The 19,845-nt window shown below is 38.4% G+C and overlaps 1 protein-coding gene across 1 annotated transcript in view; it reads right to left on the bottom strand.

Annotated features, from left to right (window-relative positions):
* The window catches only part of Pdk (pyruvate dehydrogenase kinase), a 218,202-nt gene that overhangs the window by 59,925 nt on the left and 138,432 nt on the right, over positions 1-19,845 (bottom strand). Inside the window, exons 8-9 of the mRNA XM_090381828.1 lie at positions 14,486-14,585; positions 2,531-2,643 (exon numbers count right to left, since the gene is read on the bottom strand). Of these exons, the coding sequence (XP_090237954.1) occupies positions 2,531-2,643; positions 14,486-14,585 (213 nt within the window). The remainder of the gene's footprint in view (positions 1-2,530; positions 2,644-14,485; positions 14,586-19,845) is intronic.

Raw genomic sequence — 19,845 nt, 5'->3', positions numbered from 1 at the left:
GGCCATATTGCTCTCCAGGAATATGTGGTGGTCATTCCCTGACCTTTCCACATCCTCCGTATTTGGTGGTCACAGGCTCGAACCCCGGTCTAATCAAGAAGCATGTGCTATGCACTGCTGCTCCTGCCCACCTGGCTACGGAGGCGCCGACCACATAATAAAGAAACAGGAAATTTCTCCTCTACTACTTTAGCTCAATCATCAATTTTGGCAGTGGTGTCCAACCTATGGCCCGCGGGCCAGATACGGCCCACAAATTATTTTTATATGGCCCACGCAAAAAAGTGAACTAAAACAGCATTTTAAATTTTGTTAATTATCAAAAAAAAAAAATCTCATTAAATGTTTTGTTCAGTAAATACAATTGTGTATTGTACTTAATAAAATTTTCGAATATTTTCAATTTTAGGCGTATCATTATATTTATTTATTCACCTTAATATTGAAAAGCAGTGATTCTTTTCAGGTTGTAAATTGTCTAAAATGAGCATTTAAAAGCAAAAGTAAGGGTTTTTTTAATAGAGGAGTATTTCCAATTGCAATGTGTTTCCTCAGCCTACAAGTTATTTTTGGTGGTAATTTTTACCAGCCAGAAAGTACGGTTTGAGATGTCTTGGTCAGTTAGACCTCAAGCTGTAATACACTCCTGTACTCCATCTATTCATGTCTTCCTAGGTCTTCATCTTCTCCTTCTGCCTGGTGATACCCATTCCAGGATTGCCTTTCGATATCTGGTTTCTTGCATCTGTTTTACATGTTCATACCATTTTAATGCTTCTCTTCGATAGTAACAATTTTATCCTTTTTCTTCCATTCTCTCTCTCTCGTTTTCATTCCTATTTTTATCTCTCCTAGAAGTTCTTCCTGAGCATCTCCAAAAATTCATTTCTGTGGAAATGAATTCCACAGAAATTCATTTCTGTTTCCCTTGCTTGTTCAAAGTTTAACAGTTCTCCATTTAACAGTTCTCAGATCCATGTAATAAAAGACTTTGTTCTATTGTTTTAAACACAAGTTTCTTTGTTTTATTTAGAATATTTCTGCTCTAAGAACGGAATTTAACAGTCTGATAGCCATTCTGCCATCTGTAATTCTCTTATTGATCTCTGCTTGAGTTGATCCGTCATTTTGTAAGATTAATCCCATAGATATAAAAATATTTTTTCTAAAAAATAGAAAAGATTGATCCTATAGATAGAAACATAAGATATTTTTTTAAAAAACAAAAGTAAGTAATTTTTTTTAATTTTAATAAAATCTTAAAAATAAATCATTGACATAGATTTGTTGCACATAAAAACAAAAATTATGTGCAACAAATCTATGTCATCACTTTGTATCAAGTGTTGGGAATTTGCATTTTTTATATCTAGCCTGAAAATAAAAAACAGCACGAAAACAGAAACTTCCTTTTACATGTAACAAGATATGGAAAATGTAACGTGCTAATTTTTCTCAAATCACTCAATGTGGCCCGTGAAACAAATCTAACTTTGAATATGGTCCCTGTACGGGAAAAAGTTGGACACCACTGGGTTATGGTATTGAATTCTGGTCTGCAGCTCCTTTGTCCAGCCTGAAGATGCTTTGGGGTCTAGAATTCTGGCTCTTGAAGTGGGCCAACAATTGGGCTCACCTTCCCTATACAACATCAAAATCACAGCTCTGTAAAAATCTAAGCTACCCCAGCCCATCACTTGTCATATGCACGGACGCTCACAATGGCACTCAATCTGTGCTCCACTGTTCACAACTTCATTAGCATCTGGGAAGTTGTGGGCTGGAAAATCCCTGGTAGAGTGCTCAGAAACCCTCCAATACTCTGCTCAAACCTGCAGAAGTTCTCGACCTTCAAGCGGCACTTTCCCAATAGCATCATCGGCACACTGAGCTCCATTGAGATTGATTTTGATCTGTGGTCCAGTGATTTGGCCTACAGAGTAAAAAAGAGAAAATCCATATTCATGTGTCATTGGCATTCCTGCAAATGTCATTAGAACTAATACTGACTCCAAGTGAAAGCTGTCTAGACTGTCACAATCTGTTCTATCAGGTTACAGCTAGATCTACTCTATGGTACAGCCTATCATCAGTATCTCAGAAGAAACAGTTCAAATGTAATTATCTATAACTCTAACCTGTTTACGTTAACTTTATGTCAGAGAAAGTGATGTTTTGCTGTTATATGGATTCTATGGATGGTCTATATATTCTACACCATTTTCTATGTTTTAGCAGTTTTTTATGTAAGAAAATATAACATCCCTAATTAGATTCTTAGATTCCTCTGGATGCCTGTAATGGGAATCATATGCTTGCACAATTTTATGAATTTTATTATTATGAGCATATTAATGTTTCAATGAACACAGTTATGGGAATATACATATAAAATTATGAAAAACCAAATCTACAGGACTGAAAATGTAATGAGGACTTAACCATAATCACTGGTTACGGTTATTATTGAAAATTATTTGAACATTCCAAACTAAAAATGAAAAGGGGAAAAAAAATCATATTTACTTACCAATGGTCCAGAATTAGATTCTGGAATACAAGGTCGAGGAGCAGTAGAATATACATACTGAAAAAGTTGATCTATATGCGAATGCGATATTCCTCCGCCTCTGTCTGAAATCTGCATTAAAATTTCTTTAGATTATTATTAAAAAATAAAATTATTAAAAAATATAATCTATGATTAACATATTCAGTGCATGGATAGGAGATGGAGCAAGATAAAAAATATTTAATTACAAATTGATATCAAAAAGTTTGGGAACTGACCACGTATTTTAAAATTGTGACATCAGCAAATTGCAACTAGTTGCAGTGTGTTTGGTGGCTTATCCAGATAAAATTTGACTCAAAATTTGTTTTAAATTAGGGAAAAGTGCAAAATGTTAAAACCAGCTTTTGGAGAAGATGCTACACGTCATTTGAAAACATTTGTGGTTTGTAAAGTTAATCTAAAGATAATTTTTGCCCTGGCCACTCTTCAACTTCAAAAACCAAAGATTCAGTCACTCACGTTCATGGACTGATCAGGAATGACTGATATTTTACTATCTGCAAAGTTGCTGGAGAAAACAGTATTTGTTATGGAACATGTCAATCAATTTTAACAAAAAATATGATATGGGAATGTGGCATGTCTTAAATAAATTTGTGCTTTACATTCTCAGTAATTTATGATCATGGTGGATTCTGGTATTAGCATTAGTAGAGGCATACGATGCAAGAAAGCAAGCTTATCCATTTAAGTCAAAAAAAAAAAACCCTCCCATTTCACCACTTCATTTGTTCCAAATGCCTGTCCAGCTCAGCGATAAATTTATCTAGGCAATCAATTTCCACAACAAAAGATGGAAGTCTGTTCCACCAATCAACTATCTGCTGGCTAAATGCAAATTTTCGCACATCTATTCTACAATTGTCTTTCCTCAATTTGAATCTGTGCCCCTCAGGTTATTAATCTGAGCAAGAAACCCCATCGGTATTCAGTTTGTTCAACCCATTCAAGGCCTTATACACCTCAATCAGATCACCTCGCAGGTGCCTACTCTCCAGGCACTGTAATTTCCAGAATTTAAGCCTTTCTTCATAAGAGCAACCCTTTGTTCCCCTGATCAATCTCGTTGCCCTTATTTGTACTCGTTCTAGCAACTCTACATCCTTCCTAAAATAAGGAATCCAGACCTGTACACAGTACTCTAGGTGTGGCCTGACCATTGCCTTGTATAAAGGGATAATCCCCTCCCTGTCAATGCTAGCAAAATTCCTATATATCATTGACAAGACCCCATGACCTGCCCTGGCAGACCGTCTGCACTGCTTAGCAAACTTCATATTTGACTGCACAATTACCCCCAAATCTTTTTCACTTGTAGTACCACACTTGTAGTACCACACAGATACGGCCTCCGTAGCCGAGTGGGCAGAAGCGGGAGTGCAGTAGCACACGCTCTTTGAGTAGACCGGGGTTCAAGCCCCTGACTGCTGAATACGGTCGATCTGCCAACCCGCACTGATCCAGCGTGGCAGATTATGGTCCATTTCCCTCAGCATGAATTGTTGAGGAGGCTTCCATCCTGCAGTGGGTTGATAATGGCTGCACTTTACTTTTTTTTACCACACAGTTGGTAGGTATCTCTCTTCAGTTATTGCTACCCATATGCAGTACTTTGCATTTATCAATGTTAAACTTCAGTTGCCACTTCTCAGCCCATTTGCCCAACTTAACTAGATCCAGTTGGAGTAGTATACTGTCTTAACTGTCGTTAACTACCCTGCCAACCTTTGCATCATCTGCAAACTTGGACACAAAACTTGATATACCTTCATCAATATCATTGATAAATATACAAAACAACAATGGCCCAACACCGAACCAGGAAACTCCACTAATAACATTTGTCCACGAAGAGCAGTGTCCATTGATTACCACTCTTTACCATCTCACACTCAACCATCCCTTTATCCATTGTAGCAACTTCGCCTTAATGCCATACCTCCCCAATTGGTACAGCAGTCTTCCATGTGCAACAGTATCAAAAGCTTTCCTGAAATCCAAGTATTTGATATCAAAATTATTTTTGGCATTCAGTTCCTTTGTAACCACATCATAGTACCCAATCAAACTGGTCAAACAAGACCTCCCTTTAAGAAACCCCTTCTGTGTCTTAACTATTACTGCAGTCTAGTCTAGATGATCCCGCAATACTTCTTTAACCAGTGATTCCATTATTTTCCCTTGAACACAAGTTAAACTAACAGTCTTAAACTAAAGGTCTATAGTTACTTGTGTTGCCTTTTGAACCTCCTTTGTGAATTAGTGATACATTTGCACACCTCCAGTCCATGGGGACCTCCCCTGAGTACAAGGAAGCTCTCATAATTATGGCTAAAGCATTAGCATTACCATTAGTAGAGGCATATGATACAAGAAAGCAAGTTTATGCAGCATCAGCCAAAAAAAAAAAGAAGAAAAAAAAAAAACCACTTCCATTTCACCCCTCCATTCATTCGAAAATAGCCTAAATTTGTTTAGGCTATCAACTTCCACAACAAGGGATTGAAGTCTGTTCCACCAACCAACTACACGCTGGCTAAAGGCAAATTTTGGCACATCTATCCTACATCTGTCTTTCCTCAATCTGAAAATATGCCCTCTCATATGATTATTCTAAGCAAGTGGAAGAATCCCATCGGCATTGGGCATGCTAAAACTATAAGGCTTTATACATCTCTATCAGATCACCTTGCCGGTGCCTAGTCTCCAGACACTGTAATTTGCATAACTTTAGTCTCTCTTCATAAGAGCAACCCTTTGTTCCATTCACTAATCTTGTTTCCCTGCTCTGTACTTTTTCTAGCAGCTCTACATCCTTCTTGAAATGAGGCCTCCAGACCTGTATACAGTACTCAAGGTGTGGCCTGACCATTGCCTTATACAAGGGAATAATCACCTCCTTATCCCTGAAAGAAAAATTCTTGTATATAATTTAGAAGACACCATGAGCTACTCTTGCAGCCCATCTGCACTGCTCAGAGAACTTCATATCGGCCTGCACAGTTACCCCCAGGTCCTTTTCATTCTCTACCACTGTCAGTGTAGTATCACAGAGTTGATATGTTACTGTGGGGTTGCTGTTTCCCATATGTAGTACTTTACATTTGTCAATGTTAAACTTCATTTGCCACCTCTCAGCCCATCTGCTCAACCTTTCCAGCTCCTGTTGCAGCAGCATAGCGTCAGTAGTGTCCTTGATAACCCTGCCAACCTTTGTATCATCTGTAAACCTGGACATTAAGCTTGATATACCATCATCAATAACATTTATAAACACAGAAAACAATAATGGACCCAACACTGAACCCTGAGGGACTCCACTAATAACATTAGTCCACGATGAGCAGTGTCCATTGAATACCACTCTCTGTCTTCTCCCCCTCAACCATCCCTTTATCCATGCAGCAGTCTTCCATGTGCAACAGTATCAAAAACCTTTCTAAGATCCAAATATATAATATCAAAGTTATTCCCTGCATCCAGTTCTTTTGTGACTGCATCATAGTATCCAATCAAATTGGTCAGGCAAGGCTTTCCCATAACAAAACCATGCTGTGTCTGAGCTATAACTGAAGCCTTGTCTAGATGATCCTGCAGTGCTTCTTTAACCAGTGCCTCCATTAATTTTCCTGTAACAGAAGTTAAACTCACAGATCTATAATTACTTGTGTCAGCCAACTTTGTGAATCGGGGTCACATTTGCACATCTCCAATTTATGGGTACCTACCCTGAGTCCAAAGAAGCTGTCATAATTATGGATAGGGTTTGCTTACTTCCTTTGCTGCCTCCTTTAATATAACTGGATAGATCCCATCCACCCCAGGTGCCTTTATTATGTTTATCCTCAACAATTTCTCCTCCAATTTCCTCTCAGTTATTACAAAATTATCTAGCTCATTGCCAGAGTTTATATCGCCTCTGGTATTCCCCTACCTGAAAAATCCTCATGTGTGAATGTAGATGCAAAATACTCGTTTAGTTTGTTAGCCACCTGAGCAAGATCCTCAACCGTTGAAAAAAATCAATATCCAGTGGACCAATCTGATTCATCCCTTTCCTTCTAGAGTTTACATAAGTAAAGAACTCTTTTCTGTTTTTAATTGCATCCTTTGCCAAGGATTTCTCATAATCTGCCTTTGTCTGCCTAATCTCCTTTGTGACTTGGTTACAGACCAGCTTATATCTATCATAGGCTTCCATGTCACCCATTAATTTATATGTATAAATTTTGAATCCCATGAATTTTTCTTCTCTGCCATATGTCTCATTAGTTCATCTGACATCTAGGCCTAAAGACCATTTAAGCCTAAACCTTGAACAATATTTCTGAGTAGGTATGTAAAGCCTAGTAGCTTCCAAGATAAGTTCTTTGAATGCTTCCCATTTTGAATTTGCTGTTGGTAACATCATCAGTTGGTCCCACTGTATAGAATTTAAATACTGTCTCAGACCATTGTAGTTGCCTTTACGAAAGCAAAAACCCTTCCCTTTACCCCTGATGGTAGTTACCTCTTTGAGTAAATCCCACTTCAGCACACTGTGATCACTGCCACCTAGGGGTTCCTCTATCTGCAGATTCTTAATGCATGAAGAACCACTACTGATAATTAAATCAAGAGTATTACTCCCTCTAGTTGCGTCCCGAACATGCTGATGTAGAAAACAATCATCCAGTAAATCCACAAAAGCCTTGCTAGTGTGTGAGTGACCAGCCCCCAAATTCCAGTCAACATCTGGGAATTAAAATCCCCCATTATAAGACTCTCTGATTTACTGGCCCACTCTATTTCCCTGTACAGTTTCTTATTATACTCATCTGAGTCATTAGGCCTATAGCACGCTCCTACTCTCAATTTTGATCTCGCAATGTCACACGAAACTGACTCGACAGTGCACTGTCCAGCGATGTTGACTGGCTTCACTTCCTTGGATTTTATGTGTTTCTTAACTAATAACATAACCCCTCTTCCCTTCCTATCCTGTCTATCCTTTCTGTACACATTATACTCCCCAAATTCCAGTTCTGCATTCCTTATATCTGTGTGACACCACGTCTCTGATATCCCAACACATCTGCCTTTGATGTTTTGAGCAATACCTCAAATTCATGAAATTTATTTACCAAACTGCTTGCATTGGTGTACACGCAAGTATACATTCACCTGTTCCTATTCTTAGCTACCCTAACACAACCCATGTGTTTACTTATACCGCAATGACTCCCAGCAGTCTGTGAAATATCCTGCATCTTGTTTTCCAGGCTCCTGTTCATTCCAATAGAAGCAGTGCAAGAATCACTTTCACCTCTGCCAGTGGCTACTGTAAATCTATTAGTCCTTGTAACCCCCCAAGCTAGCAGTTTTCCGACACACCTAACACTGCCTCGATAGCATCAGCAAATATTCTTGCACCCTTTCCATTTAAGTGGTTTGCTTACTTCCTTTGCTGCCTCCTTTAATATAACTGGATAGATTCCATCAACCTCAGATGCCTTTTTTATGTTTAACTTCAACAATTTCTCCTCCACTTTGCTCTCAGTTATTACAAAATCACTTAGCTCCCTGTTAGAGTTTGACAAATTTCTGGCACTCTCCTCATTGAATAACTCCTCATGTGTGAATGTAGATGCAAAATACTCATTCAGTTTATCAGCTACCTGAGCATGATCATCAATAGTCAATCCATCTATGTTAAGTGGTCCAATCTGATTCATCCCTTTCCTTCTAGAGTTAAATAAACTCTAGAAAGAAAGCCTTGGCAAAGGATTATGAGTAATCCTTTGCCAAGGATTACTCATAATCTGCCTTCGCTTGCATAACATACTTTGTGACTTGATGACAGACTAGTTTATATCTGCCATAGGCTTCTGTGTTACCTGATACTTTACATGCATCCCATACATTTTTCTTCTGTGCTGCAAGCCTCATTAGTACATCTACCTCATTAATACATCATTAGTACAGATATAAGTAATGCGGAACTGGAATTTGGGGAACACATTGTATTCCCCAAATTCCAGTTCCGCATTACTTATATCTGTGTGACACCACGTCTCTGATATCCCAACAATATCTGCCTTTGATGTTTTGAGGTATTGCTCAAAACATCAAAGGCAGATATTGTTGGGATATCAGAGACGTGGTGTCACACAGATATAAGTAATGCGGAACTGGAATTTGGGGAATACAATGTGTATAGAAAGGATAGACAGGACAGGAGGGGAAGGGGGGGTTATGCTATTAGTTAAGAAACACATAAAGTCCAAGGAAGTGAAGCCAGTCGACATCGATGGACAGGGCAGTGTCCAGTCAGTTTGGTGTGACATAAGCATAGGGAAATCAAAATTGAGAGTAGGAGTGTGCTATAGGCCTAATGACTCTGATGAGTATAATAAGATATTGTACAGGGAAATAGAGTGGGCCAGTAAATCAGAGAGTCTTATAATGGGAGATTTTAATTTCCCAGATATTGACTGGAATTTGTGGGTTGGTCACTCGCACACTAGCAAGGCATTTGTGGATTTATTGGATGATTGTTTTCTACATCAGCATGTTCGTGAGGCAACAAGAGGGAGCAATACTCTTGATCTGATTATCAGTAGTGATTCTTCATGCATTAAGAATCTGCAGATAAATGAACCACTAGGTGGCAGTGATCACAGTGTGTTGAAGTGGGATTTACTCAAGGAGGTAACTACCATCAGAGGTAAAGGGAAGGATTTTTGTTTTCGTAAAGGCGACTATGATGGTCTGAGACAGTATTTAAATTCTATACAGTGGGATCAACTGATGATGTTACCAACAGCAAACTCAAAATGGGAAGCATTCAAGGAACTAATCTTGGAGGCTACCAGGCTTTACAAACCAACTAAGAAATATTGTTCAAGGTTTAGGCCTAAATGGTTGTCAGATGAACTAATGAGACATGTGGCAGAGAAGAAAAATGCATGGGATACATACAAATTAATGGGTGACCTGGAAGCCTATGATAGATATAAGTTGGTCTGTAACCAAGTCACAAAAGAGATTAGGCAGGCAAAGGCAGACTACGAAAAATCCTTGGCAAAGGATGCAAAGAAAAACAGAAAAGAGTTCTTTACATATTTAAACTCAAGAAGGAAAGGGGTGAATCAGATTGGTCCACTGGATATTGATGGTTCAACAGTTGAGGATCCTGCTCAGGTGGCTAACAATCTAAACGAGTATTTTGCATCTACATTCACGCATGAGGAGTTATTCGGGAAGGAGAATGATGTAGGTAAAGTAAACATTGGCAGTGAGCTGGACGATTTTGTAATAACTGAGAGGAAAGTGGAGGAGAGATTGTTGAGGATAAACATAAAAAAGGCACCTGGGGTGGATGGGATCTATTCAGTTATATTAAAGGAGGCAGCAAAGGAAGTAAGCAAACCCCTAGCCATAATTATGAGAGCTTCTTTGGACTCAGGGGAGGTACCCATAGACTGGAGATGTGCAAATGTAACCCCAATTCACAAAGGAGAATCAAAGGCTGACACAAGTAATTATAGACCTGTTAGTTTAACTTCTGTTCCAGGTAAATTAATGGAGGCACTGGTTAAAGAAGCACTGCAGGATCATCTAGACAAGAATTCAGTTATAGCTCAGACGCAGCATGGTTTTGTTAAGGGCAGGTCTTGCCTGACCAATCTGATTGGATACTATGATGTAGTCACAAAAGAACTGGATGCAGGGAATAACTTTGATATTATATATTTGGATCTTAGAAAGGCTTTTGATACTGTTGCACATGGAAGACTGCTGCACAAATTGGAGCAGTGTGGCATTGGAGGCAAATTGCTGCTATGGATAAGGGGATGGTTGAGTGGCAGAAGACAGAGAGTGGTAATCAATGGACACTGCTCAACGTGGACTAATGTTATTAGTGGAGTCCCTCAGGGTTCAGTGTTGGGTCCGTTGTTGTTTTCGGTGTTTATGAATGATATTGATGATGGGATATCAAGTTTAATGTCCAAGTTTGCAGATGATACAAAGGTTGGCAGGGTTGTTAAGGACACTACTGACGCTATGCTGCTGCAACAGGATCTGGAAAGGTTGAACAGATGGGCTGAGGGGTGGCAAATGAAGTTTAACATTGACAAATGTAAAGTACTACATATGGGAAACAGTAACCCCAGAGCAACGTTTCAACTCTGCGGTACTACACTGACAGTAGTGGAGAATGAAAAGGACCTGGGGGTAATTGTGCAGGCAGATATGAAGTTCTCTGAGCAGTGCAGACGAGCTGCAAGAGTAGCTCATGGTGTCTCGTCAATGATATACAGGAATTTTTCTAGAAAGGATAAGGAGGTGATTATTCCCTTGTATAAGGCAATGGTTAGGCCACACCTTGAGTACTGTATACAGGTCTGGAGGCCTCATTTCAAGAAGGATGTAGAGCTGCTGGAACGTGTACAGAGAAGGGCAACAAGGTTAGTGAACGGAAAGAAGGGTTGCTCTTACGAAGAAAGGCTTAAGTTTTGCAAATTACAGAGTCTGGAGACTAGGCACCGGCGAGGTGATCTGATAGAGGTGTATAAGGCTTTGAATGGTTTGAGCATGCTCAATGCCAGTGGGATTCTTCATCTTGCTCAGAATAATCACCTCAGAGGGCATAAATTCAAATTGAGGAAGGACGGATGTCGGATAGATGTGCGGAAATTTGCCTTTGGCCAGCGGGTGGTTGGTTGGTGGAACCGATTTCCATCACTTGTTGTTGAAGTTGATAGCCTAAACAAATTTAAAGCTCAACTGGACAGGTATTTCGAATGAACGGAGGGGTGAAATGGGAGTGGTGTGTGTGTTTTTTTTTTTTTTTTTGGCTAATGCTGAATAAGCTTGCTTTCTTGCATCATATGCCTCTACTAATGCTAATGCTAATCTGACATCCATTTAGACATAAACCTTGAACTGTATTTCTTAGCTGGAATGAAAAGCCTAGTAGCCTCCAAAATTAAGTCCCGAAGGCTTCCCATTTAGAATTCAATGTTGGTAACATCATCAGTTGATCTCACTGTACAGAATTTAAAAACTGCCTGAGACCCCTGTAGTCAACTTTACGAAAGTAGTACCCCTTCCCTTTAGCCTTGATGGTAGTTGCATCTTTAAGTAGTTCCCACATCAATACATTGTGATTACTGTCATCCAGTGGTTCTTTTATCTGAAAATTCTTAATGCATGAATAATCACTGCTGATAATCAGATCAAGAGTATTACTCCCTCTGGTTGCCTCTCGAACATGTTGCTGTAGAAAACAGTCATCCAATAAATCCACAAAATCTTGCTAGTGTGCGAATGACAACCCACAATTTCCAGTCGATATCTGAAAAGTTAAAATCCCCCTTTTTAAGACATTCTGATTTAATGGCCCACTATTTCTCTGCACAACTGCTCATTATGCTCATCAGATTCAGTAGGCCTATAACATACACACCTTCTGTCATTTTTCCTTTCCCAGTGCTTATGTCACACCAAACAGACTCAACATTGCATTGTCCACCGACATCGATTGGATGCACCTCCTTAGATTTTATGTGTTTCTTAACTAACAGCATAACTCCTCCTCCCTTCCTGTCCTGTCTATCCTTTCTGTACACATTGTACTCCCCCAAATTCCAATTCTGCACTGCTTATGTCTGTGTGACACCACATCCCTGATATCCCAACATTATCTGCCTTTGATGTCTTGACTAGCACTTCAAGCTCATGAAATTTATTAACTATACTCCTAGCATTGGCGCACATGCAAGTATATATGCACCTGTTTCTACTCTGTGTTAACCTAACACAGCCCATGTATTTATTTGTTCCACTATGACTCCCAACATTCCTGCAAATCTCCATTGCCTTGCTTTCCAGGTTGCTGCTCATTCTAATAATCCAATTACTACCTACAAATTCGTGAATTTCATCTGTCCATCTCCATTGTTGTCTTCCAGGTTTTCTTTTAGCTCCTCTTGGGTACCATTCTGTTATTTTCTTAGTCCATCTGTCATCATGTCTTCAAGCTGTGTCCTGCTCAAGTGCATTTAAGTTATTTAGTTTTGATAAGAATGTTCTTTACTTGTGTTTGCTGCCTAATCCATGTGTTTCTTTTCTTATCCAATAGTCTGCTTCCTAATATAATTCATTCTACTTTTTGCTGTGTAGTTTTCAGTTTCTTTTTCATTCTTGTAGTGAGTGCCCAAGTTTCACTTCCATAAGTCATGGTGGGGAGTATACATTGTTTCAGACAAATTAGGATATTGCTCCTCAGTATGTGACTATATTTCCTGAATGCTATCCATCCGAAATTTATTCTTCTCTTGACTTCCAGCCATTGATCATTATTACAGCTAATGACCTGTCCGAGATAAGTATATGGATCCATTTTGATTACTGCTCCTTCAATGATTACATCCCTTTCTGTGGCATACCTGTTCATCATTACTTTTGTTTTAGCCATATTCATCATTAGTCCAAAATCCTTACTATCTTTGCATAAGATCATAAGCCAAGATCCCAATGTCACTGCAAATCGTAAATGGTTTAGGCACTCTCCATTCACATCGACTCCTTTCTGTGACCAGTCTAATCTTCTGAAAGCTTCGTCAAGGGCAGCAGTAAACAATTTCAGGGATATTGTGTCTCTTTATCAAACGCCTTTCTCAATTTTAAATTTACTGCTGTCTTTGTCTAGTCTAATAAAGGAGGTAACATTTTCATATATTTTCTTCAAAATCATAATATATGGGGTATCTTTGCCTCGTCTTTCCAGTGCTCGAAACATTGCCTTATGCTGTATGGAGTCAAATGCCTTTTCATAATCCACAAATGCCAGGCATTATAGTGTTTTATATTCATTTGCTTTCTCCATTAGCTTTGATATTACGTGAAGGTGATCCATAGTTGAGAATCCTGTTCTAAAGCCAGCTTGCTCTTTCGGTTAATTCTCATCAAATATTCTTTCTACTCTGTTATTAATGACTCTTGTGACCTATAATAGTGTGCTTATGGTAGAAAACAGGTTGACCAGAGCCAATGTCAGTGTCTGGAATATGCCTTGATCTTTGTCAATGGCTCTGAACATTTAGGTAGCAGCTACTTGTTGTTGTAGGGTTTTAGGATCATTAGCAACTATGGCCATATTTTTCCATGTACACTGCATGTAATGTGTATTCTGAGGTCGATTTTCTGTTTATTGGACGAAAAACCTGAGTTTCTGGGGGAAAAACTATGCTACCCTCACCTGAGACCTACTACCTCAGTCATATTGTGAAAAAAGGCCAGAAAAAAATTTTCTCCCCACCAATGTGGGGGAAGAAGGAGATACTACCAACTGTGCTACCCACGAGGGCCCAGTGCAACTTCTTGGTACAGTTGAAGCAGTTGTATAGGTTTTACAGGCACCCCTAAATTGTGGAATGTTTTAGCTCTTAATTCATCTCCTTAAGAATTAATCCCTTTTGCTTTTAAGAGGCTAAATGGATTAATTCTTAACCTTTTTAGCTCTTAATTCATGCTTTCTGCAGCATCACCTCTATCTATTGTCTAAAGGCCAGAAGTGCGATCAATGTGTGTATCCAGGTCTCTCAAAATCAATTCGTTATACGGAAATTTTCTTTGTTACATGGAAATTATTTTCAATGTAATGACCAAGGAGAAATAAAAAAAATTTGCTATATGGAAGTTTGTTAAAGAGAGAGAGGTCCAACTGTATTTGCATAGAAAAGCCTAACCTTTTGCAGGGGAATGGTATGGCTTCATATAAACAGTACTTTGTATAAACTGAGTTTGTATTAACGAGATTTTACTGTATAACAATCTTGCTTTGTACAGTATAATAACCTTGCTTACAATCTTTGTATAGTATAACAATCTTGCTTAATACAGAATAAATCTTTATACATAACTTGATGGTTATATCTTCCTTTCCTTTCACAATAAGAACACGAACTGGGGGATAACTATCAGCATCTGTACCATGATACTCTACTACAGCACGCATAGCATTCTAAAAAGAAAGAAAGAAAGAAAGAAAAAACAATACTTATAAATATTATGGTATTGTAAATACCATAAAACAATACTTTTATGGTATTTACAATACCATAAAAAACTTCCAAAAAAATAAAGCATACTCTTTGTATTTACAAATATGTGCATTCCCATATTTAAATTGTTAAATGTTGCTTAATTTTTTTTTTTTTTTTTTTTTTTTGATATTCTTAATTTGCTACATCAGATGGGAGTGAAAGACACACCAATATGCATCATGTAACCATTTAATAGTTTCTACAATTTCCTAATGCAAAAGCAAGTATAAGTCAAAAACAGAACACTACAAAAAGTTCTGAACATTTGTTATTAAGAATATGTTGTGGTTTTGTTGATATAATGTTTAATGACACAAAGGCTACTTAAGACTAAATTGCTTGTGTAATAGTTTATTTAATATAATATATATTTAATATATTATAGCTATTTAATTATAGGCCGATATGCTTCTAGGCCAATATACTTCAAATATATTAGGAATTCTTCTATGTTTGTGTGATTTCTATTATATTGGATAGAATCTGAGCTTCATTCAATCTGCCAAATGACTGGAAGATGTCAGAGCAGATGGATGAGTAAAGAGGACAATCTACCAGAAAGTGATGGACCGTGAGTTGTGTGACAGGATGTGCACTTGGGTAGTTTTTCTTCCAATAATAAAAACAGATATGTAAGGTGAGTTGCTCAATTCTCAGTCTTGTCAGTACCACTTCTCATCTGTTCCATCTGAACCTAGAGAACCACAACTTTGGATCTTATTTTATATGGTAAAATTTGTTGGTGGTATTACTTTGTCAGATCTATAACCAGTTATGGGAACATGCCTTGTAAATTATAGGTTCATAATCCATATAAGGAACTTGATGTTGTTGTAAGAGTGTGGGAATAGATTGTTTAGTGGCAAGTAGTAGTAGTAGTGGCATGTGATGCAAGAAAGCATGTGTATGAGCTTATGCAGCATCAGCCAAAAAAAAAAAAATCACACCATTCCCTCCAAATGCCTGTCCAGTTCCTCCTTAAATTTATTCAACCTATCAACTTCCACAACGACAGATGGAAGTTTGTTCCAGCAATTAACCACCCACTGGCTAAAGGCAAATTTCCGCACATCTATTCTACATCTGTCCTTTCTTAATTTGAATTTATGTCCCCTTAGGTTCGTAATCTGAACAAGTGGAAGGATCCCATCAGAATTCAGCATGCTCAACCCATTCAAGGCCTCATACACCTCAAGATCAGCATTCTCATTTCCTGGAATTCCAGAATGTGCTGGGATCCAACAAAATGTTACTGATTGATTGGTTTACTCACTGCAAGAGAGTAACTGATAGTGAACGGTTTTCAGTGTAGGATGAGGGGAAGAGAAATTCTGCTTTATGGCAAAGACTGCACTGAGAGTGTCAACAGAGCACATAAAATGGAAAATTCAACAATCTGGTCAACTGCTACCTTTATAGCATACACTTCAGCAGTAAAGATACTGCATTCAGCTGGTAATGAATGCAGTAACTGTGAATGAAGCAGTAACTGTGAAAGACTGCCACAGCACCTACAGCATTGTCAGTTTTTGATCAGTCTGTGTATATTGTACAAGCATTGGAGTTCAGGGTAGTGTGAGCTTTGTGCAACTGTCCGATATTAAATGAAGATAAAATATTCTTCCCCCATTGGTGAAAGTAGTCATCATGAGAAGCGGGTGCATAAAACCAGTGTGGAAGAGGGAGAGTTGTATCCTCAGAAATTTTACTTATATTAATATTCCAAGTTTGAAGAAGTTCTCTTAGTCTGAGTGCTGCAGGTTGGTTTTCATTTGGCTTACTATCATAAAAAGAATCCCAACAGTTATTATACAGATACTCAAAACAAGGATGTGATCTTGGCTGCATAGTGAGATGGCAATTTTCTTCATAGGTGCAATGGAGGATCATATTCTTTGATGTAAAGGCTTTGGACTGGAGAAGTCCCGAAAGTTCCCATGGACTGTCCCCAGAGCATTGTGCTACATGAAGGTTATCCATTCTAATATACTTCTCCTAGCTGAGCCGTATACAGAAAACCAAAATCTAAGCATGAACAGATCAGACACTTGTAGAGGTCACGTAAGGAGTACCGATCAGCTCCCCATGACATGTGCTTGTAAATTTAACTTGCTATCTAATATCAGGCCCTGAAATCTGATGCTGTTCACTAAGAGTATTGAACTATTGTTTAGCCGTAGTTTAGGATGGGGCGGAGAGCACATCGCTTATAAAAGTGAGTGGTGGTAGATTTCTGTTCTGCTAGCCGATATCCATTGTGTGAGGCACAGGAGGGCCACATTGTGTCTTTCTAATGGTTAATATGAAATACTGACTTTAATCAAAATAGCTATTATATTTTATGATATATTCCTGTGCAGTTTAGGAAGGTAGCATCAATCTAAGAATCTGCAATAATGTTGGTGATGATGGTGCATTAGCAAATGATTTAGTAGTAGTATGGAGGCATCTTATGCAAGAAAATAAGCGTATGAGCTTATGTAGCATCAGCCAAAAGAAAAAATAAATAAATTTCACACATCCATTCCCTCTACAAGTTTGTCCAATTTCTCCTTGAATTTATTTAAGCTATCAACTTTCACAACAGATGGAAGTTTGTTCCAGCAATTAACCACCTGCTGGCTAAATGCAAATTTCCACACATCTATTCTACAAATGTCTTTGCTCAATTTGAATTTATGCCTCCTCAGGTTCAGAACCTGAGCTAGCAGAAGAATCCCATCAGAATTCAGCATACTCTACCAATTCAAGGCCTTACACACCTCAATCAGATCACTCAGGTGCCTAGTGTCCATATGCTGTAATTTGCAGAACTTAAGCCTTCTTGGTAAGGACTCCATCATTCCCTCACCAATCTTGTTTCCCTTCTATGTACAGGTTCAAGCAACTTTACATCCTTCCTAAAACGAGGCCACTAGACCTGTACACAGTGCACAAGGCATGGCCGGACCATTGCCTTATACAAAAGGATAATCACCTCCTTTTCCCCAGTAGCAAATTTCTTGAATATCATTGACAATACTCCATGACCTCTGGCAGCCTGTCTGCATTGATCATAAAACTTCATATCTGACTGCACAATTACTCCAAGGTCTTTTTCATTTTCTACCACCCTAATTGTAGTACTACACAGTTGGTATGTCTCTCTGGAGTTACTTCTACCCATATGCAGAACGTTGCATTTGTCAATGTTAAACTTCAGCGCCACTTCTCAGCTGATCTGCCCAAATTTTATAGATTCTGTTGCACACTGCCATTACTGTCATTAACAAACCTGCCACCCATTGTATCATCTGCAAACTTCAACCTTAAGCCTGATATACCTTCGTCAATGTCACTGATAAATATACAAACAACAGTGGGCCCACAACATAATATACCACGTATTTATACCACACAGGTGCATGTATACCACACAGGTATATATGCTCCTGTTCCTATTCTTAGCTTCCCTAACACAGTCCTTGTATTTACTTGTTCTACAATGACTCCCAGCAGTCTCTGAGATTCCCTGCACCTTGTTTTCCAGGCTGCTGTTCATTCCAATAGAAGCAGTGCAAGAATCGGTTTCACCTCTGCCAGTGGCTACCAGTTGTTAATCTATTAGTCTGTGTATCCCCCCCAAGCTAGTAGTTTTCTGACCCACCTAACACTGCCTCGATAGCATCAGCAAATATTCTTGCACCCTTTCTATTTAAGTGTATCCAATCCTTGCACAAGCAGTCTCTCCTGTTAACAAGCACAGACCAGGCTGAGAAAAATTCTACCCCTTGAGCCTCTCAGAATCTCTCCAGGGCAGAATTGATCGACAAGGCTCTCATCATATACTCCCTCCTATAGTGTCCGGGCAGAATTGCAGATACTTTCAAATTCAACCCTAACTCATGGCTTTTTTTTTTTAAAATTGACCTGTACTTGTCAAGTAATTCCACTGGTCTCCTACTCTTAATATCATTAGTGCCAATGTGTACAACAATATCTTTTTTGAAAAGATATCTGTTCTACAATGTCATCAACCTTTGCCCCTAGCAGACATACCCTGGTCCTGTTCCACCTATCCTTTTTGCACAATGTTTCCTGTTTCCCTGACAATAGAGTTACTGACAACTAGTTCCTGTGGGAACAGCGCATTCTGTCTTGGGGTTGCTGCTGTGTTGTGTGATGATCAAGTGCAAGCTCTGTCATTGATGTGGGTAGCTGAGAGCTTGATGGGCCCTCAATTTAAATCCTTTGAGGGCATCCACCCTGTCCTTCAAGCTCTCATATAGGCCCATAACAATGCTGAGATGGCGCTTGATTTCCTCACACTCCTTACATCATGCACATACAAAGACATTCCCTTGGCAATATCATGTCCTGTTCCTGACTGCTCCAAAAACATCAAGTAAGAACATTTCAAAAGGCTGTGATTCAGAGGACAACTTCACCCCCCCCCCAATTCTCCCCTGAGCCACAGCACTCCCATTATCTTTAGCCAGAGCTTTGCTGCTCTGGTCTGAATCATGATTTCGATTCAATTTCAATACAAAAATATAATCCTAAAGTTATATCCCATTGCAGTTATAACACTATATACATATATATATTTCAGTATCGCGTATTATCTCCGAGTTAAGTTATATGACTTTCGTATCTCCTATCAAGTTATATGTATTAATTTATAATGTTATGTTTTTTAAAATCTAAGTCGTTATATGTATTTAGTTAAAAAAGTACAATTTAATTAACAATGAATTTTAATAAGATTCATAAATTTTACTGAATAATCGATAATACTATACTATACTAAGCTAATAGATTTCTAATACAGCACTACATGTTTTGCTATCTAGTTTTACGTTAAACCTTACGCTATCTAGTTCAGGATATACATTGTATCGTATAACAAATGGCAGCAAGTTATAAATGGTAAATCTATGGACACTAAGTATTAACTTTCAAATTTGCTATCTAAATTCAAATAAACCAAGGAGCTTTACTAGGTCTATAAGCTATAGAAAATAATTTAATATAACAATTAAGTCAATAAAAAGGCTAAATATAATTAAAACTTAGCGTTCGCCAGAGCTGCAAAATCATGTACAACACATGGATTGGATACTCTTACCGATACTAAGTAATAACCTATAAAATCTCTATCTAAGTTCAAATTAACCTATCGTAACTAGGAATATAAAG

The sequence above is a fragment of the Mastigoproctus giganteus genome, chromosome 9 (genome assembly GCF_048544385.1).
Source record: "Mastigoproctus giganteus isolate SK-2022 chromosome 9, ASM4854438v1, whole genome shotgun sequence".
Classification (NCBI taxonomy): domain Eukaryota; kingdom Metazoa; phylum Arthropoda; class Arachnida; order Uropygi; family Thelyphonidae; genus Mastigoproctus; species Mastigoproctus giganteus.
This window is presented reverse-complemented; position numbering and strand designations above follow the sequence as displayed.